Source organism: Delphinus delphis, chromosome 12 (genome assembly GCF_949987515.2).
Source record: "Delphinus delphis chromosome 12, mDelDel1.2, whole genome shotgun sequence".
Taxonomy (NCBI): domain Eukaryota; kingdom Metazoa; phylum Chordata; class Mammalia; order Artiodactyla; family Delphinidae; genus Delphinus; species Delphinus delphis.
In genome coordinates this window covers 61,212,530-61,236,656 of record NC_082694.2, presented here as the reverse complement: position 1 = coordinate 61,236,656, position 24,127 = coordinate 61,212,530, and the positions used below count along the sequence as shown (strand labels likewise).

At 41.6% G+C, this 24,127-nt stretch overlaps 1 protein-coding gene across 2 annotated transcripts in view; it reads left to right on the top strand.

The window, feature by feature from the left end:
- Positions 1-24,127, top strand: part of VIT (vitrin) — a 122,121-nt gene that overhangs the window by 27,039 nt on the left and 70,955 nt on the right. For both annotated transcript variants that reach the window (XM_060027595.1, XM_060027596.1), the window contains exons 2-3: positions 2,297-2,366; positions 11,402-11,467. In XM_060027595.1, the coding sequence (XP_059883578.1) occupies positions 2,315-2,366; positions 11,402-11,467 (118 nt within the window). In that variant the 5' untranslated portion in view covers positions 2,297-2,314. The remainder of the gene's footprint in view (positions 1-2,296; positions 2,367-11,401; positions 11,468-24,127) is intronic.

Here is a 24,127-nt window from a genome sequence, read left to right as displayed (position 1 = left end):
ATCCCAGCTTCCCCTTCCCCCTCATGTCCTCAAGTCTGTGCTCTACATCTGCATCTTTATTCCTGCCCTGCCACTAGGTTCATCAGTACTGTTTTTTTAGATTCCATATATGTGCATTTGCATATGGTATTTTTCTCTTTCTGATTTACTTCACTGTGTATGATAGATTCTGGGTCCATGCATCTCATTACAAATAACTCAATTTCGTTTCTTTTAATGGCTGAGTACTATTCCACTGTATATATGTACCACATCTTCTTTATCCATTCATCTGTCGATGGACATTTAGATTGCTTCCATGTCCTGACAATTGTAAATAGTGCTGCAATGAACATTGTGGTACATGTATCTTTTTGAATTATGGTTTTCTCTGGGTATATGCCCAGGAGTGGGATTGGTGGGTCATATGGTAGTTCTATTTTTAGTTTTTTAAGGAACCTCCATACTGTTCTCCATTCTGGCTGTATCAATTTACATTCCCACCAACAGTGCAAGAGGGTTTCCTTTTCTCTACACCCTCTCCAGCATTTATTGTTTGTAGATTTTTTGATGATGGCCATTCTGACTGGTATGAGGTGATACCTCATTGTGGTTTTGATTTGCATTTCTCTAATGATTAGTGATGTTGAGCATCTTTTCATGTGTTTGTATATCTTCTTTGGAGAAATGTCTATTTAGGTTTTCTGCCCACTTTTGGATTGGGTTGTTTGTTTTTTTGATATTGAGCTGCTTGTATATTTTGGAGATTAACTTTGTCAGTTGCTTCATTTGCAAATATTTTCTCCCATTCTGAGGGTTGTCTTTTTGTCGTGTTTATGGTTTCCTTTGCTGTGCAAAAGCTTTTAAGTTTCATTACACCCCAATTTATTTTTGGTTTTATTTCCATCTCTCTAGGAGGTGGGTCAAACAAGATCCTGCTTCAACAGCATCCTTGTATCCACTCTGCATTCCAACCTCTGAGCCTCTGTCAATGCTGTTTCCCCTGACTTGGAGCCACTTCATCTCCTATTTTCATCTTTCAGAGTTAACCCAATTGCTGCCACCTCCAAGAGGCTTCCTCTTATTCCCACAGCTGACATAATCTCTCCCTCCTCTAAATCCCCTAACCTCTTGGGGACTCTCTGACACTATCCCAGATCTACTGGATTAGAATCTACATTTTAACAAGATCCCCAAGTGATTCACATGCACATTAAAACTTGGAAGCCTTGCTTTAAACCACTGGTTCTCAAACTCGGCTGCAGATTGGAATTACCTGTGGAGTTTCGAAAACGCTTGACGCCTAGACCCCACCTGCAAGAGATTCTGATTCAATTGGTCTGAGATGCAGCCTGCGCATCAGGGCCTTTTAAAACTCCCAGATGATTCTAATATGCAGCAAAGTTTGAGAACCACTGGTCCATAAACTCCCCTTATTCTTCCTTTGGGGGCCTGCACACTCTCTAATGTTATGGTTATTTCTGTCCAGGTATGTTTTCTCACTTCTATTGAACTGTAAGTCTTTTAAGAGCAAGAACTATCTTTTAATTCAATTTTAATCACCTCATCCCTAGACATACAATAAGAGTTTAATAAGTATTTATTGAGTGAATTGTTTTTGTAATCTAAAACAATTTGTAGGATTTCCCTGGTGGCGCAGTGATTAAGAATCCGCCTGCCAATGCAGGCGACACAGGTTCAAGCCCTAGTCCAGAAAGATCCCACATGCCGCGGAGCAACTAAGCTCGTGTGCCACAACTACTGAGCCCACTCACCATAACTACTGAAGCCCACGCGCCTAGAGTCTGTGCTCTGCAGCAAGAGAAGCCACCACAATGAAAAGCCCGCGCACCACAACGAAGAGCAGCCCCCACTCACCGCAACTAGAGAAAGCCTGTGCGCAGCAACAGAGACCCAATGCAGCCAAAAATAAAATAAATTTATTCAAAACAAACAAACAAAAAAAACCCCCACAATTTGTAATCTAAAAATGTTCTCTAAATACCGTAAGTGTGGCTTTTGTCCTAATTTGAAGACTGGTTGAACATATTCTGGAAATTGTGGAATTATTTCCTCTTTAGTCTAAGACCAAATCTCTGAAGAAGAGGAGGCTGGTGGCTAGAACAGGTTTTCTGAGAATAGCCTCTCTGGGTACCAGCACAGCTGACCTCCATGCGTTGTTTACAGAAAGACGCAGATTGAAATCCTAAGACTCCAGAGGGCAATGCAAAATGAGGCAGCACCTCCCTACACTCTGTGCATCCAGTTCAGAACTCTTGGCTGAAATATGATGATGTTATTGTTTCTTCCTCTCTAGGGTGCCATTTTGATATTTATGGGGATTGCTGTCCTCACTATGAAGGCATCTGTTATTGAAATGTTCCTTGGTAAGTACTTTTATATGTGTATCTGGATACGCTTTTAACATTCTCCTAATGTCCAAAGAATCTTGCCAACAAAAGATTTAAACCAAGACAGAGCATATAAACAGTTCAGTGTATCTTTTTATGATAAACATTTTGGAGAAATGTTTAACTGGGAATGTTAAATGTAGATCAAATTCAGAATGTATGTCTATATATTTTTTATATAAAGCAAGCGTGTATACATATGTATGTCTACATATTATATATTAAGCACACATATATACACACATATTTGCGTGTGTGTATTATTCACCAACTAGCAAATATTTCAGATAAAGCATATTTACAGATTCTGAATTTAGAGAACTGATATCTTAATTTCTCAAAAAAAGAAGTTCTTATCACTGACATGGCCTTACTTGTACCACTGGCAACTCATACTTTTAGAGGTGAAACCCTTTAACCTTATATTATCAACAGAGAACACAATTTGGGGTAGGCCCTTAAGGAGCAGCAGGTCAACCAGACGAAAGAAAAGTGCTGATGGGTTTAGCACTAAGCCCAAGGGTAATCTTTGGTTAATCTTGACCCCCGCTGTGCTGTGGCCACTCTGTGTCAGGCAGAGTGATCCTGTGGGTCGCTATGAAACTATTGCCACGGAAGGGTACAAAGGCCTTTTAGATAGTCAGTATTAGTTTGCTAGAGCTGCCATAACAAAATACCACAAACCCGGTGGCTTAGAACAACAGAATGTTATTCTGTCACAATTCTAGAGGCTACAAGTCCAAAATCAAGGTGTCAGCAGGGCTGGTTCCTTCAAAGGGCTGTGAGAGTGAACTCTGTTCCATGCCTCTCTCCTAGCTTCTGGGGGTTTGCTAGCAATCTATAGCAATCCTTGGCATCACCCCAACCTATGCCTTCACCTTCACATGTGTTTGTCTGTGTCTATATCTAAACACCTTCACCTCTGTGTTGGTCTGTGTCTATATCCAAACTGCCCCTTTTTTATGACACCAGTCATACCGGATTAGAGGCCCAACCTACTCCAGGAGGATGACGTCACCCTAACTAATTAAGTTAGTTAAATTTAACTAATTACATCTACAACCACTCTATTTCCAATTAAGGTCACCTTCTGAGGTATTGGGGGCTAGGACTTAAACACGAAGTCCATCAGAAGTCCTATGAATTCAGGGAGGGGGGCACACAATTTAACCCATAATATAGTCAGAATGTGCAAGGTCTGTGCAGAGGGGAGTCTACAGTGGCAGAACTGAGGACTGGAAGAGAAAGAGGTGACACAGCCGGGAAGGCAAGGGGCTCTCAGTATGGTGGAAGGAGACTGGGCTGGGAGTCAGAGGGAAGATAAGGTTCTGGCCCTGACTCCACCACCAACTTGCTAAGGAATATTCTCGTTGAGAGCACAGGGTCCTTCACTTCCACCTTGCCCTTCTGAGAGGCTATCTCCCCCCAGCCCCATACTAACCTATAGGTTAGTAGGGGTGAACACAGGGTGGGATGAGGGTGGGGCAGGGGTTAGGAATAGGAAGGATTTAGCCACTGTAAAACAAACAAAACAAAACACAGAAACCCTGAGGCTGGTTCACACTCTGCCATGTCCCCCACATCATGGAACCAACAAGAACTTGACTGTCCTTGCTTGTCTCGCGCCTCTCAGCCTGCCCTTCTGCAAAACCGCTTTCCCCTCAGGGTTGCTCATTCACAAAGCAAGAAATCAAAGTAGAAAAGGGAGACTCCTACCGCAAATTCTCTTCTCTATGTCCTTATATGCCCCTCCCTGGAATCTCTCTTATTCATCTGCTTGTCTCCATCCCAGGGACCTTTTCCTTAAGTCCCCCGAAACCCTCTTCAGTACTGTGACAGCCTCCCTGCCCCAAATCCTTACCCCTCTAACTCATTCTCTACCACACCCCAATTAATCTCCCTAAAGCCCATATCTGATCCCACTCTCCTGACTTAACACTCAGTGTTTTCCCTTTGTCTTTATGACGGAGCCCACATCTCTCAAAGCGCCTTGCTTGCTGGCAAGGCCTCTCTCCTATGGCTCTTGCCGTCCCCTCCTGCTCTCCTCCCTACCACAGAGCCCAGCCTGGCTTCCAGGGACGTGGGAAGTGCTGACCTTCTCATTCCCCTGAAGGTCGAGTCATTTCTCCCTTCCAGGTCTTTGACTATGCTGTTCCCTGTCCTGGAATGTTCTTCCTCTCACCCCCACACACCCTACTGGCCCTCCAGGAAGCTTCCTCTGCCTTCCATTTGATCAGACCCTCTTCCTATGGGCTTCCCTGGTGCCCTGTATTGATTCTAGTCACGACTGCATGGCATTCACCTCGTTATGAGGCTGCCTCCCCTGACACTGTACGACACTGATAGCAGGAGCTGTGTCTTGCTCACTGTTGCATTTTCAGTTCTCAGCACACCTCACAGGCACTCAAGAAATACGGCTAAATATATTATTCTTGTCAGGGATGTTGGATTTTTCAGGTTTCAGAGTCTGATTCTGCACCCAATTCCTATGTGTGAATTTTTTCCCCACACCAAGTGGTTCCTCAACACCAGGTGGGTTTCCTACAACTCGGCTCAATTCTGACCCCATTCTACCCGGAGATAGCATCAGATCCTGCAGGTAAGGGCTCACACAAGACTGCCCCCCGCCACCCAACACACACACACTTCAGATGCCGATTGCAAGTCAGGGTGTCACCTGTGCTTCTGACTGACTGGCTATAAAGCAGAGGTTTCCATGACCCCCTCCTTGCGTTTGATTAATTTTCTCAAGCAGCTCACAGGACCCAGGAAACCAGTTTACTCGCTAGATTACCAGTATATTACAAAGGATATTAAAGGATACAAATCAACAGCCAGATAAAGAGATACATAGGGCGAGGTCCTGAACAAAGGAGTTTCTGTCCCCGTGGAATTTGGGCCCAGCGCGGTGGCACATGGACGAGCTCTCATTCCTCAACCTGGAAGCTCTTTGAACCCTCTCCTTTTGGATTTTTATGGAGGCTTCATTACATAGGCATGATTGATTAACTCACTGGTCATTGGTGATTGATTCAACCTCCAGCCCCTCTTTCCTCTTGGGAAATCAGGAGATGGGACTGAAAATTCCAACTCTCTATTCACGGTGGGTTTCCCTGGCAACCAGCTCCCTCATCTTTAGGGGATTTTCAAAAGCCACCTCATTTACATAAACTCAGTTGTGATTGAAAGGGGCTTGTTATGAAAAACAAGACACCCATTTCACCTTTATGGCTCTGATTTCAGGAACTGAGGACAAGAAATCAAATATAACAGACATGTGGACACAGGGGGCAAAGGGGAGGGTGGGACGAATTGGGAGATTAGGTTTGACATAAATACACTACCATGTGTAAAGTAGATAGCTTGTGGGAACCTGCTGTATAGCACAGGGAGCTCAGCTCGGTGCTCTGTGGTGACCTAGAGGGGTGGGATGGGCGGGGGGGGGGGGAGGTCCATGAGGGAGGGGATATAGTTATACATAGAGCTGATTCACTTCGTTGCACAGAAGAAAGTAATGCAACATTGCAAAGCAATTTTACTCCAGCAAAAAATATATATATTATAGCAAAAGATGCTCCCACTGCTCTTATCACTCAGGACATTCCAAGGGTTTGGGGAGCTGTTAGGCAGGAACTGTGGCCGGAACACCAAAATATATATTTATCATAAATCACAATATCACAGCGAACCATCCAAAGATCCCCCAAAAGCCCTCTAAATTAATGTTAATTAAGTGTCTAATCGGTATATATCAGAGCTAGCATGGTCACTCTAAACGTGTAAATTTATGATGTAGCAGAGCTGTATGCTGCCCACTGTCATCGGAGCACCACATATAATCAACGACTGCACTGTGGGGAGAAAGTAGCATAAAAAGCCTCAGGCTGCACCAGCACCAGCTGGAACCTGCATTCTGGTTCCAACTTCTGCCCCCTCCCCCTCCAAAGCAGCTTTAGCTGAGATGTCCACCTTGACCTTGGTTTCTTTTCTACAAAATAAAAAGATGACCTCCAAAGCTCCTCCCAGCTTCAATATTCTACGATCTGAAGCATAATTTTGTGATTTATGTGATTATAGAGAATAAGTTATCCTGTCTCTGCAATGAAGCTCTGATATATTTCATGCTAGATGTTTCATTGAGTAAGTAAGTAAGTCGAAAGCAAAGCATAGGGGAAATTTGAGCTGATTTTAAATCATCTGCTTTATAAATCAGTTTTCAGGAAGGCACTGTGGCCACTGTTAAAGAGAACCAGAGTTGGACAGTATTTAAAGCAGTAAAAACAGATTTTAATCAGGAACCATTGCAATAGGGGAAAGGAGACTTCAGTATTGTACTGGGCTCAATTCCGAATATAACAAGGAAAAGTGGGGATTTATAGCCAAGGAGCGGCTTGCAGGGGTCAGGGGATGGAAATTACTAAGAGGAGAGTTCACGGGAATCAGGGGATTCTTGCTAAAGGCAGACCAGGGTGATCACATATCAAGGGTGGAGGATTCTCTCTAAACAAGATTCTTGCTAAAACTAAGGGATGCAGGCCCAACAAGGACAGACACAGAAGCCCAAGGTCAAAGCCTAGTTGAGAAGAGGGCTTAGAGGAGCCTGACTAAAGTCTGGTGAAGGAGAGAGTCCCTGTCAACACCACCTGAGTTAGTATCTTGAGTGGCACTAAGGGATCAAACAAGAAGTTTACGGGCTAGAATGAAGCACTCCTATAAACGTTCTAGACACGCAGTAAGTATTCAGTAAGTACTTACTGATTTAATAATTGGTTAAATGTTCTGGCACTTCATGCCTTTTCTTGAAAATAAATGGATTCTGATTATGACTTAATACTGACGGGAAGAGTGGAACACAAGTGCCTATTAACCATGCCAATGATTTTAGAAAGCACTTTTCATTATTGTAAGTCTATCTGATTTCAATACGACCAAATTAAATAACAATTGTCTCTTTCTAATTCGAAAAGAAACATTCTGCATAAAACATAGAATATTTATGTGTAAGAACTTTACCATGAAATGGGAAAAATACAGAAAATATAAAATAGGAATTATAACTCTACCATTATTAAAATTTTGGTATATTTGTTCCAGGTATTTCTCTCTGCGTATATTCTAATTTTGTCAGAATCATGCTTAGGGTTAGAGCTGAGAACTTCCCAGGTCATTTAATCTTCTGCTAAAATCATTTGAAATAAATGCTTAGTATTCCCCTACTGTTGGGACATTTCCAAGATTTCATTATTTCCGATTGCTATTAGGAATAATGCTGTAATGAACACCTTTTATTATACATAAATCCTTGTCTATGTCTCTGATTATAACTTGGGATGTATTACTAAGTATATATTTTCTAGGATGAAGAATATAAATATTTTTTAAGGCTACTGAAATGTATTACCAAATGGCTTTCCAGAATGACTCCACCAACAGTGTACTGGACTGCCCTAATCCCAAATCTATGCCAGGATTAAGTATAATCTTGTGTTCAATATTCAGTACACACTGTGAGAAAATATCTTGTCATTTTGCTTTAGCCTGCATTTTTTATCATTAATGAGACTGAACATTGTTTCAGGCTAAGTCATTTGTATTTTCTCTATAAATTATGTGGACGATAATTTACTTAAATTGAATTTTAAATTCAATTTAAATTCAATTTAAATTGCACCTCAGCTATCTTAATCATACTGATGGCCATATTAGACAGAAACAGAGCAGAGGAAAATTTTTATTTGAAAAAATAAATTCAGTATTTAATTTGTTTTGAAATTTCAAACACGACTAGCGAAAGGTGAGAACTTTTCATGTTACTCAGAGCTGGAACACTGAATTTTTAAAAATTGAGAAGTATTGCTGCAGAGTTGGTAAATCACGGTTGCCTTGGAACTTCAGACTCTAGCCTTGATTTCCTCAAGGCCTCTAGACTCTAATGGCCTCAGCTGTGGCCAGATAACTACTCCCATGGAAGGGCTTTCAGACCTGTGTTCTGCTTTGTACTTTGAAGCGAGCATCTGTCATCCATCTCGGTGCTCTGCCAGGCTTCCTAAGAACAGGAACACAAGACTGATTTTTCTCTCACCCAAATTCCACATGCAAGTCACCATTTCCAAGGTAGCAAGAGAGGTCTTGCAGATGAGGAATGACTTGCTTCAGGGCACAAGCACATTTGCAGCCTTACTGACCAGCTCTCCCCTTGAGGAGTGGCTTCTGGGGAGCTTTAATTAACAAGCATCTAAGCTGAGGGGAGGGCCTCTGTGTACCATTGAAAATAATGACTTTATTAACCACTGCTTAAACCTGAACCCAGCTCTGCATGTTTTCAGCCTGGAGGGTCTTGGGCAAGAAAATGCGAGTGATGGGGTGGGCTTACTCAAATATTTATAGTCCTAATGATACCAAGACTTATAAACCACATGCCATGGGTACACAGCCCCAGAAAGACAGTATTTGGTTTCCCACCAAGAACTGATACCCAAATTTAAGACTATTTCACTTACTCCCTCTGCTTTATGCGCATAATTTTTTCTATATATTTATTTCGTACTTGTTTTTTTTAAAATATTCTAGTTATTTATTTTTGTGTATAAAATGAAGATGCTGTCTTTGGACAGAGTTAAATGACACAGAGCCTACTATAAAAATCAGACCTCCACGACATTCACACCCTACGCAAACCCCAGAAGTAAATAACACCTAAAAAATGTCTGCCTTCATTCTACTTGGCTAGACGTTTGGTTTTCACTCAGTTCTCTTTCATGGCTCTGTTCTTGCAGGACATGGTATGTCAACTGTCCAGGCCTCAACTAGTGCTAATAGTCAAAACAGGATAATTCGGGAGCTACATCATTGGCACAGCTCAGCTAGTTAATCATAAGATAAATAAAAAATTTTCTTAACAAACACTTGGTGACATTGCCACTTTTTCCTTCAAAGACAGTTAACAATTCAAGAATGCCTAACTCCTGATTTATGCTTTAATCAAGCATCTGTGTTGTTAAAAAAAAAAAACATAAAGTAGGAAGTAAAATTCCTATTTTAATTATTCTGCTGCCTCATGTTCACCTCCAGAATTCCAAATCCATCCAGAAAGTGGGGTTTCTCAAAAAGTAGCTAAAATGGAGGTTAGTTAGAGCAGTATCATCTTTGGGTGGGTAAGGTAGAAGAAGGCCTGGAAAGGAAGGAAGAAGAAGAGAGACTGACTAGCCTTTTGAAAGGAAAAACATGCTTTTCTGTTTATAGGTAGAATTAGTCTAGGTACAGAGAAGTGAGCATTTTCAGACATTATTAAAAAATTGCTATGAGAAATGTTCACAATATATATCAAAAATTTAAGTGGGCACCGCATGGCACAGGGATATTGGCTCGGTTCTTTGTGACAGCCTGGAGGGGTGGGATTGGGAGGGTGGGAGAGAAGGAGACGCAAGAGGGAAGACATATGGGAACATATGTTTATGTATGACTGATTCACTTTGTTATAAAGCAGAAACTAACACACCATTGTAAAGCAATTATACCCCAATAAAGATGTTTAAAAAAAAAAAATTTAAGTGGGCATATCTTTCAGACAAGAAACCCTATTTGGAATTTTATTTTAAGGCAATAATAAGGAATCCATGCAAAGATAAATCTATTTATATTAAATCAGGAGTTGACTAAATTATGGTATGTCCATGAATTGCAATATTTTGTAGGCAGTTAAAATTATTATGAGGGGAACATTAAATGACAAGAAAAAATGTTTCTATATCCTTAAGTAGAAATTAAGTTTATGACACATTGTAAACAGTATAAGCATCATCAAATGTTTGTTTCAAAGTACAGTACATACATATATATAGAAAAAGCCTGAAAATATTATACTTTTTGCTTTCATCCGTTATTTTCTGTAGTACTGTTTTTGAGTGTTTTTTTTTACTGTCCTACAAGGAACATGTATTATTTTGGTAATAAGAAAAATTCGGTCAATGTTATACACATATATATATATATATATATATATATATATATATAGTGTTGGGGGGGGTACGCGGGCCTCTCACTGTTGCGGCCTCTACCATTGCGGAGCACAGGCTCCGGATGCGCAGGCTCAGCGGCCATGGCTCACGGGCCCAGCCGCTCCGCGGCATGTGGGATCCTCCCGGACTAGGGGCACGAACCCGCGTCCCTTGCATCAGCAGGCGGACTCTCAACCACTGCGCCACCAGGGTAGCCCTATATTTTAAAAACACAAGGCTCACACTAGCAATGCGACTTTAAACTTAAAGGCATAAAGAGTTCCCCTTTCTTCCCCTATTGTTTTGCTTCCCGAAGAGCAGTATCCAGGTTCTGCTCCGTTTCCGAGAAGGACGCTCACCTTCCTGCAGCTGGCCTCTGGGGGGCGCAGCACCAATTGGGGCTGGAAGGACCACCAAAGACAGTCAGGTCGCACCATACCCTGCGAGGAGTCTCTCTCGTCTCCCCAGTCCCCCTCCTCCTTGTCTTCCTTTCCAAAGAGTCCTCCTCTGAGGCTTTGTACGGACGTGCTTCATCACGCCCTCCCTGTCTCTCTCCCACGCACATGCGCGCACTTCAAATGCACACGCGCGCATGCGTATGCGGTTCTCTGGGCATTTGGAAACTCAGTGTGGAACGGAAGAGAGAGAACAGGAAGGGCCTGGGTGTTCATCCTACCTCTACAATTTATTCCTGGCACCAAGCAAATCAGTGGGCTTCGCCAGACCCACGTTCCTGCCTTTGGAAAGTGGAGATGGTGGCGCTGGTGTGGTGAAATTTAAAGACAGCAAAACACGGGACAGATATCCAAGAGGTATTTTTAAAAGGCCCTTTCAGCAGAGGCTAAGAAAAGCACAAAGTATACATCTTATTTCCCCAACCATAAAATAAGGGAAAATTAGTTCTACTAACGAGAATACTTTAACATATGCTTGAAGCAAACATAAAGGTCAAAAGAGAGAAAGCATTTAGGTGAAATAATATTGATTCGATTTTTTTGCCTTTTCTTCATGTAGTTTTGCTGGTGACTGGAATACACTCAAATAAAGAAATGACAAAGAAGATTAAAAGGCCCAAATTCAGTAAGTAAAGTTGCAGTTCCTCACTGGTACAACACCTGTGTCTCTCATGTAGAGGACTGTTACACTTGTTTCAGATAATTTGGAGAGTTTGGGGTTTTTCTGTTTTGGGTTTTTTTGTGTGTGTCTTATCTCAATACTTTGCACTCAGACTAATTAGTAATGATTCTTATTTGTCATCTACTTCATTCCAAAAAGCATTTGAAATAAGGGTTCTTATTTTAGGGTAGATACGTGGTTCTACTATATTAGAAAAATTCAAAATGCACATACAAAGACCAGGCGACACTATGTCTCTATGCCTAAGCTGGAGTAGGTATTTTTCTGCCGTTCTGTCTCAATTCCCCATACCAGAAAATTCAGTCTGGCTAATGCAAAAGTCCAGCAAACCTGCCCACCTTCCAGCGTGCCCTGGAATCAATGGGTAATCTCACAGAAAAGTTTCACACCCAATCAGTGGAAAGAGGAATAATTAATTTCATTTTTGGGTGATAATTAAGGTTAGATGACAGAAAAGCCAAAATAACAGTTGTTTAGATAAGACTGAAGTTTCTCTCTCTCTCCTGTAAATATATTCTGGGCTTCTATGGGAGCTTCACAATCTTCAGGGACGCAGACTCCTTCTATCTTGTCATTCTGCTTTTCTCAATGTGGCTCTCAACTCACTGTCCAAAATGGCAACCCCAACTCCATCCATCATGTCCACATTCCAGTCAGTAGGAAGGGATGAAGAAAGGCACATACTTACTCCCTTTAAAGACAAGTCCAGGAAGTCAAATACACCACTTCTACTTAAATACCATTGGCCAGAATTCAGGGAGAATGGGAAATGTCTTGATTTCAAGCATCTGCATGCCTAGCTAAAAGTAAGGAGTACTATTTTTTAGGAAAGAAGAGAGAATGGATACTGGGAAAGAACTAGCAGGACAGGACATAAATGGAAAATCTCACACTCAAATCTTGTGAGCACACTGAGCTATCTGTATGTAAATTTGTAGACTTGATGGACGCTTAAATTAAGGTATATTTATGAAGGACCATAAGAAAAAGACTTTAGGTATATTCAGTGCTCTGTGCTGTCTACAAAAGAAACTTCTGTATAGGCATTAGATTTAGGTGCCTTAAGATTTTGAAATAAAAGAAGAGATTTGTTTCACGCAGCATTTTTTTTCTTCTATTCCTTTAAGCCCTTTGTGCAGGACTTCCTGTTGAAATGAGACCAAAAGGGCAGCCATCCACAGCCTCCTAGTCTGAAAAACTAAAAAGGAATCAGTTTTTTATTTATTCCTGTCAGGAAGGAGAGCCAGGAGAATCAGGCCAGGGGCAGATGTGTGTTCAGAACAGTGATTGGGTTAATATGGAGACAAATGCACACTCAGGTATGAATTCCTTTGGGCTGTTCCCAGTATCTTCATTAACTTGTCTACAAAAATCATAAAAGGTTCCATGATTACCATGACAACAGTTTTCAGTGACTATGAAAGTCTGTGCTAAACGACCCAAGGTCAAACCTCTTTGAGAGATCTCAAATGGATTCAACTTCTGATATGCTAAATTCTAACCTTATTCTCAAAATCTCCCTAGTGATACAACACTTTTGAATCAATGTATGCATGAGGCCTTTTCTCTAATTAGAAACTCTGTCATGGTCATTAAATAAGGGGGAAAAATACAAAATGAAAGTAATAGGATATTCCCAAACTATGGCGATACCTGATTCTTTACCTCAGGAGTATTTCCAAATTGTAATCTATACCTTGAGGCCAAAGTAATTTTCATTTTTTCTGTTCAACCTTGTCAATCTGCCACTGGGGCAGGTGACTGATAGCAAGGGAGGCACATCGTTCATTCACTTGACAAGTATTTATTGGGTGCCGGCTAAGTACCAGGTACAGTTAGACACCCAGATACAACAGCGATTGAGACTCAGACTGTGCCCTCACAGAGCTCAAAATCTAGAGAGGAAGAAAGACAAGTCACCAGGCAGTTATGGTGTCTTATGTAAGTGCTAGGACTCGGGAGCTAAAGGTACTCCAAGAATATGGAGAAAAAAGCTATGTATCTGGGAGGGCTTCCTGGAGGAAGTGACACATCTACACTGATATCTGAAGGCCGAATAGGGATTGACCAGGCAAAGATGAGGGGAAAAGAGTGTTACAAGCAGAAAGAAAAAGCATGCCTAAGCCCTGAAGAAAAGAAAGAGCTCAAAAGTAGTTCCGTATGACTGAGGTATAGAGTGGGAGGCACATGTGTTGAGATAAGAGATGGAGGGGTAAGCAGGCACCAGATCGTGAAGATCTTTGTTACTGTGTCTAGGAATCTGCAGTTCATCAATGAGGGCAATGGGGAATATCTCAGTGCAGATCATTTAGGTGCAGTTAGCAGAAATCCAAGGCCAATTTGCTTAAGCAGAAAAGGAGATTTTGGCAGTACATGAGGTAGCTCACATGACATGAGGTGTCTCGCAGAACCCAAGGTGGGGAGGGCAGCTCGCACTCACTGGGACTGTACCCCAGGTGGAAAGATCTCAAGAATTGGTGTCTCTGCTTCTCTCTGCATGTCTGCCTCACTACCCACCCACCGATCCACTGGTTCATGCAGACCATGTCTCTCAGCCCTGATCTCAAATTCCTGGGAGAGAAACTCTAACTGCATCAGCCTAGGCTGGGAGGGTGGTTTTCAGAGAAGAGTAGAATGGTTAGGGTTGTGTTAGGGAAATAAAACAATCCTGACAACAAAACCCAACAAAAATCCCTTTGTCCCAGCCTATGAAGAGAGAAGAGAGAGTACACAATATTATTAGTGAGTAAGCATTACAGATAGACATTCATATACAGGTAGGATGAAAGTATCTACCAAGTCTGGACAGAATTTCACACACACTTTTACAGTGAAGTAGAAGACAGAACAATTACAACTTCTCTTAACTCCTGGAAAGATAAATACATGGACCTCCTGAGTGTCTTTTGTATACCTGGAGACCCCTAAACTCCTTCTGGAGGTGAGTATCAATATTTGCAGATCCAAGGATCAGAAGTCTGGAGCCCTTGCACTCTGCAGGTGATTCCGATGCCTGCTAAAATTTGAGAACCGCTGGACCCAAGATCAGGGATGCTTACAGATGTGAACGTGAAATCATGGGTTCTCTTCAGTGCCCTCTGCCTCTTTCCTAGCCAGCCCTCAATTTTCACCAGTGTTTATTCAGGACTAAAAGTCTTCACCACCCGGAGGACTGAAGGTAAAATAACAAGGAGGAGGTCGTTTGAGAGTTTTGCCCAGAGGACAGTTTACTGACACCTACTACACATGGAGCACTACTTTCGTCTCTTGAGGATCTAGTGCCCAGACATGGTACCATGAGTCGGCAGAGCCAGATCTGAAACTCAGGTCTCTGTGAGGCTCAACACCAGATGCTTTTCCAGTGCCTCGTCTCAAGCTAGCCGTTTAGGAATTAAGTATCCATTGCCTAGAGGCAGATGAGGTGTTAAGATAATCAAGGGCTGACTGAATAGGAAGTAAAGTAGAAGAAATGTGGGAAAATAGAAAAAAGAGTAAGCGCCTGAGTTTCCTCCTTTGGCTTGGCCTTAGACCTAAGGAGGCCACACTAGCGCATCTATTCTGTCTATGCATACGGTTACTGTTACTTTAGGTAATTGTCACTTTCTCTCCTCCCTACTTCCTCTGCTTTCTCATTTTTTCTTCTCATCTCCTTTTCCTTCTTTCTATTTCTTTGGTCTACCCATGGCCCCCAGGGGCCCTTATGGACCTTGCTCAGCTCCACTGGAGGCCCTTTGGGCCAAAAAGGTAGTACATGTTGAAAATAATTTTGCATGGGGCTTCTACAAAAGGAAAAGCAAAGATGAAAAAAAAAATTGGGATTAGTTCTTAACGGCTCTACTCCTCCCACCCATACATGACCATTCATTCCAAGCTAGTGTTTTGTTCTCACGTACACAGTCGTATTGGGTACAATTTTATTCTGTCACTTGGTTTATCACAGCATCTTATTTTCTAAGTCAAATCAAGTCTGACACCAGACTGCCAATTGCCTAGGGCTGAAATATTAAAATTCCATCATTACAAGGGATTCCTCCCTCCCAGCTCCAGGCATTGGAAGCCTTATGCAATTTACAACATTCAGAGAGAGCCCCTGCATTGCTCAGTGTCCCAGCACATGTTATTCCTAGAAGTTGAGTAGCTCCATCGTTTCATGAATGGTGGGATCTTGGCAAATGTGGGGAAGCCCTATGCCGAAGGTTCTACCCAGAGGGGCACCACACCAGGTACTGTTCCAAAGTGATGTTCATCCAAGGCAGCTGCTAGGGAACAGGGGCATTTCCCTTACTGGGACCTACCTGCCCACTTCCACCTTCCCAGTCTTGGAAGGTCATTTTCTCTCCATCACTCTTTGGGCTGACCAAGCCCAATCCCCTCAAACAAGGAGGTTTCTGAGCAACTAATTCCCAGAACCTTGAGGGAGAGTTGCCAGGCAACCCCTGCCCTCTCTCTTGCAACCTTGAGCTCCAGAGATAGGAGAACACAAAAGTCTGACTACCTTCTTAGAATAGTAAGGGGAAAAATACAATAAGAATAAGCATAAGTTAATGTCTTAGTAAATTAACCTGCTGTATGGTGCAGGGTAAAGTTTACCATACTGTACAGAATGAGAGTTTTACCAAGTTTCTTTACAGATGTGACTTTTTCAAGGCTCTCATTTTCCTGCTATGTTTTGGAGCCATAGATCTGACCTTACCCACAGGCACCTCACTAATATATTTAGTCAGCTTAAACCTACTCAAGCAGTTTCTAACAAATGACCAAAATGTGGTTGCGTTTTTCTTGACTGTTGAAGGCTACAAATAATGGTTGAAGGGTTTAGGTGTGTTCATAAAATACTTCTCCTAAGGCAGTCAAGATACCTTATAGGTTTTAAGGATTAACTTCATTTATGTTAGATTCCACATTTGAAAAAGGCCTACTCTTCAACTCATGAACCTTTTAGCCCATACTGTAATAAACACATCATATGTTTCCCCATAAATTATGCCCACCAACAACTCTAGAACGATCCCTGTCTGGCAGAGTGTTTGTGCTAGAGAGAGAAAAGCTTTTACGTTGTAAAATCTCCTCAATAGCTTTTCTACATGTAAGGAAGCCCCAGAAGGGCTCCAGAAGCAATGGCCTTAGCCTAAAGTGGGGTCAGATGAGATAGTGTTACACAGGTGAGAGCTGTGATGATTAACTCCAACAAATTGTTGCCTGTCCATCCTGCAAAGCCTCTGACTTCAGTGAGCACCCGATCTTGTATAAGGTAAAATAAAATTATGCAAAGGAAAGCCTTCCTGGACCCGACACCAATTGCCAACACACAAAAAACCAGGTTAGATGGCTCCTGTGTATGCTACATCTAGCAATCACACTCCTGGGCATATAGCTGGACAAAACTACAATTCAAAAAGATAAATGCACCCCTGTGTTCATAGCAGCACTCTTTACAATAGCCAAGACATGGAAACAATCTAAATATCCATTGACAGATGAATGGATAAAGAAGATGTGGTATGTGTGTGTGTGTGTGTCTGTGTGTATATATATAGAGATATATAGAGATATATATATAATGGAATACTATTCAGCCATTAAAAAAAGAGTGAAATAATGCCATTTGCAGCAGCATGGGACCTAGAGATTATCATACTAAGTGAAGTAAATCAGAAAGAGAAAGATACCATATGATATCACTTATATGTGGAATCTAAACTATGACACAAATGAACTTATCAATGAAACAGAAACAGACTCACAGATATAGAGAACAGATTTTTGGTTGCCAAGGGGGAGGGCGGGTGGGGGAGGGAAGGACTGGGAGTTTGGGGTTAGCAGATGCAAACTCTTATGTATACAATGGATAAACAACAAGGTCCTACTGTACAGCATAGGGAACTATATTCAATATCTTGTGATAGACCATAATTGAAAAGAATATGAAAAAGAATATATGTATAACTGAAGCACTTTGCTATACAGCAGAAATTAACACAACACTGTAAATTAACTATAATTTAATAAAATAAATTTTTAAAAAAGATTCAACATAGTCAAAGACTTTTTAAGAAAAATGGAAAAGAGGGACTTCCCTGGTGGTCCAGTGGTTATGAATCTGCCTTCCAATGAAGGGGACATGGGTTTAATCACTGCTCGAGGAACTAAGATCCCACATACCATGGGGCAACTAAGCCCACGCGCTGCAATGAAGAGCCCACACGCCGCAACTAAGACCCAATGCAGCCAAATAAAAAAATAAATATTTTTTAAAAAAGAAAAATGGAAAAGAATGCTTTGCAAAAGAATTTGCTACCAAGGAAGAATTAACATGATCTGGTCACTGGTGTCAGGAGAAGGAAGCATTCATCTTCAAATTTTATGTGATGATCATTTTATTTCATTAAATTAATATTTTTGCATAATCTTCTTAAAAAAGAATTTTACTCTAGTTGAATATCACAGTAGAACAAAATTAAGTTTCATATCAAAACTGTTTATGCATAAGTGCTTTTATATTATAATACTTCTTCCTCATTAACAGCCAAGAGGCAAGCTTACAATGGCCGCCTCTGATTGATGAAGAAATTTGTTTTCCCGAAGCAATGTGGCTTGCCTTGAAAGCCACATTCACTGAAAACGTGAATGGACAATAAGAAGCAGATTATACAGTTTGATTTGGCCTCTACATCATTGGCTTATTGTATATGACATCACCCAATAATCACTGTGTTATTAGGTCAGGCAGAAGAACCAACTTAGAGCAGAAACATTTGCAGTTGTGCCTCTAAGATTCCAATGTTGCATGAAGATAGTGGCTCAAACAATACCAGTTTTGCCCAGGAACACTCTGAGATCAGTACAGCAGACACATGACCTCAGTGGGCAGCATCTAAAGGTTATCCTTTCATTCTAACCATCCAGGTTTCAAATAGTTCTCTTTTCCCTGTGTCTGGTGCCAAGGGCCTCTGGGAAGGAATCCTTGGCAGATTCTGAGGTGCTCTAATGTGAGCTCTGTCAAGAAAATCATAACGGCCATGAGAAGGCAAGGTAACCTTGAGGAATCATATGAGGGGGAAGCAGAGCAGATGGCTGAGGAATAGGTCTCTGTGTAGTTTCCACTCAAGCAGTTCTGGGCTCCCCCAGGATCTCTGTGACTTTAGCCCAGGGTTCTCTCATTTCCACCAACAAAACTCCACTCAGGAAGGAATGGAAGAGGCTCTCTTCTTGCTTTCTCCAAATGTTCCTAGGAGTAAACCTTCTTATGACTTCTAAGTTCTCCCCCAAGGTTAATAGTGGGGATGCACCATTCCCCATCCCCTGAGTCTTATTTGCCACATCAGTGTCTTCCTGCTCCCTTCAGACCTGAGATGGACACTTCTTGAGCTGCCTTAGTTTTGACCTGTCCTCTGAAGGAAGTCTTATTTCTGCACTTTTGAGATGAAACCCAAAGAGAGATGAAAGTGAATCTAGAGACCTTCAAGATGGTAGAGGAGTAAGACGTGGAGATCACCCTCCTCCCCACAAATACATCAGAAATACATCTACATGTGGAACAACTCCTACAGAACACCTACTGAATGCTGGCAGAAGACCTCAGACTTCCCAAAAGGCAAGAAACTCCCCACGTACCTGGGTAGGGCAAAAGAAAAAAAAAACAGAGACAAAAGAATAGGGACGGGACCTGCACCTCTGGGAGGGAGCTGTGAAGGAGGAAAAGTTTCCACACACTAGGAAACCCCTTCACTGGCAGAGATAGGGGGTGGGCGGGGGGAAAGCTTTGGAGCCACGGAGGAGAGCACAGCAACAGGGGTTCAGAGGACAAAGTGGAGAGATTCCCACACAGAGGATCGGTGCCAACCAGCACTCACCAGCCCGAGAGGCTTGTCTGCTCCCCCTCCGGGGCGGGCGGGAGCTAGGAGCTGAGGCTCCAGCTTCGGAGGTCAGACCCCAGGGAGAGGACTGGGGTTGGCGGCGTGAACACAGCCTGAAGGGGGCTAGTGCGCCACAACTAGCTGGGAGGGAGTCCGGGAAGAAGTCTGGAGCTGCCTAAGAGGCAAGAGACCATTCTTTCAGGTTGCATGAGAAGAGGGGATCCGGAGCACCGCCTAAACGAGCTCCAGAGACGGGCACGAGCCGCGGCTATCAGCGCAGACCCCAGAGACGGGCATGAAATGCTAAGGCTGCTGCTGCAGCCACCAAGAAGCCTGTGTGCGAGCACAGGTCACTATCCACACCTCCCCTCCCGGGAGCCTGTGCAGCCCGCCACTGCCAGGGTCCCATGATCCAGGGACAACCTCCCCAGAAGAACACACGGCGCTCCTCAGGCTGTTGCAACATCATGCTGGCCTCTGCCACCACAGGCTCACCCCACATTCCATACCCCTCCCTCCCCCTGACCTGAGTGAGCCAGAGCTCCCTAATAAGCCGCTCCTTTAACTCCATCCTGTCTCAGAGAAGAACAGATGCCCTCAGGCGACCTACACACAGAGGCAGGGCCAAATCCAAAGCTGAACCCCGGGAGCTGTGCGAACAAAGAAGAGAAAGGGAAATCTCTCCCAGTAGCCTCAGGAGCAGCGGATTAAATCTCACAGTCAACTTGATGTACCCTGCATCTGTGGAATACCTGATAGAAAACGGATGATCCCAAAATTAAGGCGGTGGATTTTGGGAGCAACTGTAGACTTGGGGTTTGTTTTCTACATCTAATTTGTTTCTGGTTTTATGTTTATCTTAGTTGAGTACTTAGAGTTTATTATCATTGGTAGATTTGTTTATTGATTTGGTTGCTCTCTCCTTTTTCTTTTATATATACATTTTTTTTCCTTTTTCTCTTTTTGTGAGTGTGTATGTGTATGCTTCTTTGTGTGATTTTTTCTGTATAGCTTTGCTTTTACCATTTGTCCTAGGGTTCTGTCTGTTTTTTGTTATTTTTAAATTTTTAATAATTTTTTATTTTAATAACTTTATTTTATCCTTTCTTTCTTTCTCTCATTCTTTCTTTCTTTCCTTCTTTCTTACTTTCCTTTTTTCTTTCATTCTTTCTCCCATTCGTTCTTTCCTTCATTCCTTCCTACTTTCTTTCTTTCTTTCTCTCATTCTTTGTTTCTTTCTTTCTTTCGTTCTTTTGTTCTTTCTCCCTTTTCTTCTGAGCTATGTGGCTGACAGGGTCTTGGTGCTCTGGCTGGGTGTCAGGCCAGTGCCTCTGAGGTGGGAGAGCAGAGTTCAGGACATTGGTCCACCAGAGACCTCCTGGCTTCACATAATATCAAACAGCGAAAGCTCTCCCAGAGATCTCCATCTCAATGCTAAGACCCAGCTCCACTCAACAACCAGCAAGCTACAGTGCTGGACACCCTAAGCCAAACAACAAGAGAGGAACACAACACCACCCAGTAGAAGAGAGGCTGCCTAAAATCATAATAAGTTCACAGACACCCCAAAACACACGACCAGATGCAGCTCTGCCTAACAGAAAGACAAGATCCAGCCTCATGCACCAGAAAACAGGCACCAGTCCTCTCCACCAGGAAACCTACACAACTCACTGAACCAACCTTACCCACTGGGGGCAGACACCAAAAACAACGGGAACTACAAACCTGCCGCCTGTGAAAAGGAGACCCCAAACAAAGTAAGTTAAGCAAAATGAGAAGACAGAGAAACACACAGCAGGTGAAGGAGCAAGGTAAAAACCCACCAGACCAAACACTTGAAGAGGAAATATGCAGTCTTCCTGAAAAAGAATTCAGAGTAATGACAGTAAAGATGATGCAAAATTGTGGAAATAGAATGGAGAAAAGACAAGAAACGTATAACAAGGACCTAGAAGAACCAAAGAGCAAACAAACAATGATGAACAACACAATCAATGAAATTAAAAATTCTCTAGAAGGGATCAATAGCAGAATAACTGAGGCAGAACGGATAAGTGACCTGGAAGATAAAATAGTGGAAATAACTAGTGCAGAGCAGAATAAAGAAAAACGAATGAAAAGAATGGAGGACAGTCTCCGAGACCTCTTGGACAATATTAAATGCACCAACATGCGAATTACAGGGGTCCCAGAAGAAGAAGAGAAAAAGAAAGGGACTGAGAAAATATTTGAAGAGATTAGAGTTGAAAACTTCCCTAATATGAGAAAGGAAATAGTCAATCAAGTCCAGGAAGCGCAGAGTCCCATACAGGATAAATCCAAGGAGAAACATGCCAAGACACATATTAATCAAGCTATCAAAAATTAAATACAAAGAAAAAATATTAAAAGCAGCAAGGGAAAAGCAACAAATAACATACAAGGAAATCCCCACATGGCTAACAGCTGATCTTTCAGCAGAAACTCTGCAAGCCAGAAGGAAGTGGCAGGACATATTTAAAGTGATGAAAGGGAAAAACCTACAAGCAAGAATACGCTACACAACAAGGATCTCATTCAGATTTGACAGAGAAATTAAAACCTTTACAAATAAGCAAAAGCTAAGAGAATTCAGCACCACCAAACCAGCTTTACAACAAATGCTGAAGGAACTTCTCTAGGCAGGAAACACAAGAGAAGGAAAAGACCTACAATAAAAAAACACAAAACAATTGAGAAAATGGTAATAGGAACCTACATATTGATAACTACCTTAAATGAAAATGGATTAAAGGCTCCAACCAAAAGACATAGACTGGCTGAATGGATACAAAAACAAGACCCATATATATGCTGTCTACAAGAGACCCACATCAGACCTAGGGACACATACAGACTGAAAGTGAGGGGATGGAAAAAGATATTCCATGCAAATGGAAATCAAAAGGAAGCCGTAGTAGCAACTCTCGTATCAGACAAAACAGACTTTAAAGACTATTACAAGAGACAAAGAAGGACACTATATAATGATCAAGGGATCAATCCAAGAAGAAGATATAACAATTGTAAATCTTTATGCACCCAACATAGGATCACCTCAATACAAAAGGCAAATGCTAACAGCCATAAAAGGGGAAATTGACAGTAACACAACAATAGTAGGTGACTTTAATACCCCACTTTCACCAATGGACAGATCATCCAAAACAAAAATAAATAAGGAAACACAAGCTTTAAGTGATACATTAAACAAGATGGACTTAATGGATATTTATAAGACATTCCATCCAAAAACTACAGAATACACTTTCTTCTCAAGTGCTCATGGAACATTCTCCAGGATAGATCATATCTTGGGTCACAAATCAAGCCTTGGTAAATTTAAGAACATTGAAATCATATCAAGTATCTTTTCCAACCACAATGCTATGAGACTAGATATCAATTACAGGAAAAAATCTGTAGGAAATACAAACAGATGGAGTCTAAACAATACACTACTAAATAACCAAGAGATCACTGAAGAAATCAAAGAGGCAATTTAAAAATACCTAGAAACAAATGACAATGAAAACACAATGACCCAAAACCTATGAGATGCAGCAAAAGCAGTTCTAAGAGGGAATTTTATAGCAATACAATCCTACCTCAAGAAACAAGAAACATCTCAAATAAACAACCTAACCTTACACCTAAAGCAATTAGAGAAAGAAGAACAAAAAAACCCCGAAGTTAGCAGAAGGAAAGAAATCATAAAGATCAGATCAGAAATAAATGAGAAGAAGGAAACAGTAGCAAAGATCAATAAAACTAAAAGCTGGTTCTTTGAGAAGATAAAATTGATAAACCATTAGCCAGACTCATCAAGAAAAAAAGGAAGAAGACTCAAATCAATAGAATTAGAAATGAAAAAGGAGAAGTAACAACTGACACTGCAGAAATACAAAAGATCATGAGAGATTACTACAAGCAACTTTATGCCAATAAAATGGACAGCCTGGAAGAAATGGACAAATTCTTAGAAAAGCACAACCTTCCAAGACTGAACCAGGAAGAAATAGAAAATATAAACAGACCAATCACAAGCACTGAAATTGAGACTGTGATTAAAAATCTTCCAACAAACAAAAGCCCAGGACCAGATGGCTTCACAGGCGAATACTATCAAACATTTAGAGAGGAGCTAATACCTATCCTTCTCGAACTCTTCCAAAATATAGCAGAGGGAGGAACACTCCAAAACTCAATCTAAGAGGCCACCATCACCCTGATACCAAAGCCAAAGAAAGATGTCACAAAGAAGAAAACTACAGGCCCATATCACTGATGAACATAGATGCAAAAATCCTCAACAAAATACTAGCAAACAGAATCCAATAGCACATTAAAGGGATCATACACCATGATCAAGTGGGGTTTATCTCAGGAATGCAAGGATTCTTCAATATACACAAATCAATCAATGTGATAAACCATATTAACAAACAGAAGGAGAAAAACCATATGATCATCTCAATAGATGCAGAAAAAGCTTTTGACAAAATTCAACACCCATTTATGATAAAAACCCTCCAGAATGTAGGCAGACAGGGAACCTACCTCAATATAATAAAGGCCATATATGACAAACCCACAGCCAACATCATTCTCAATGGTGAATAACTGAAACCATTTCCTCCAAGATCAGGAACAAGACAAGGTTGCCCACTCTCACCACTATTACTCAACATAGTTTTGGAAGTTTTAGCCACAGCAATCAGAGAAG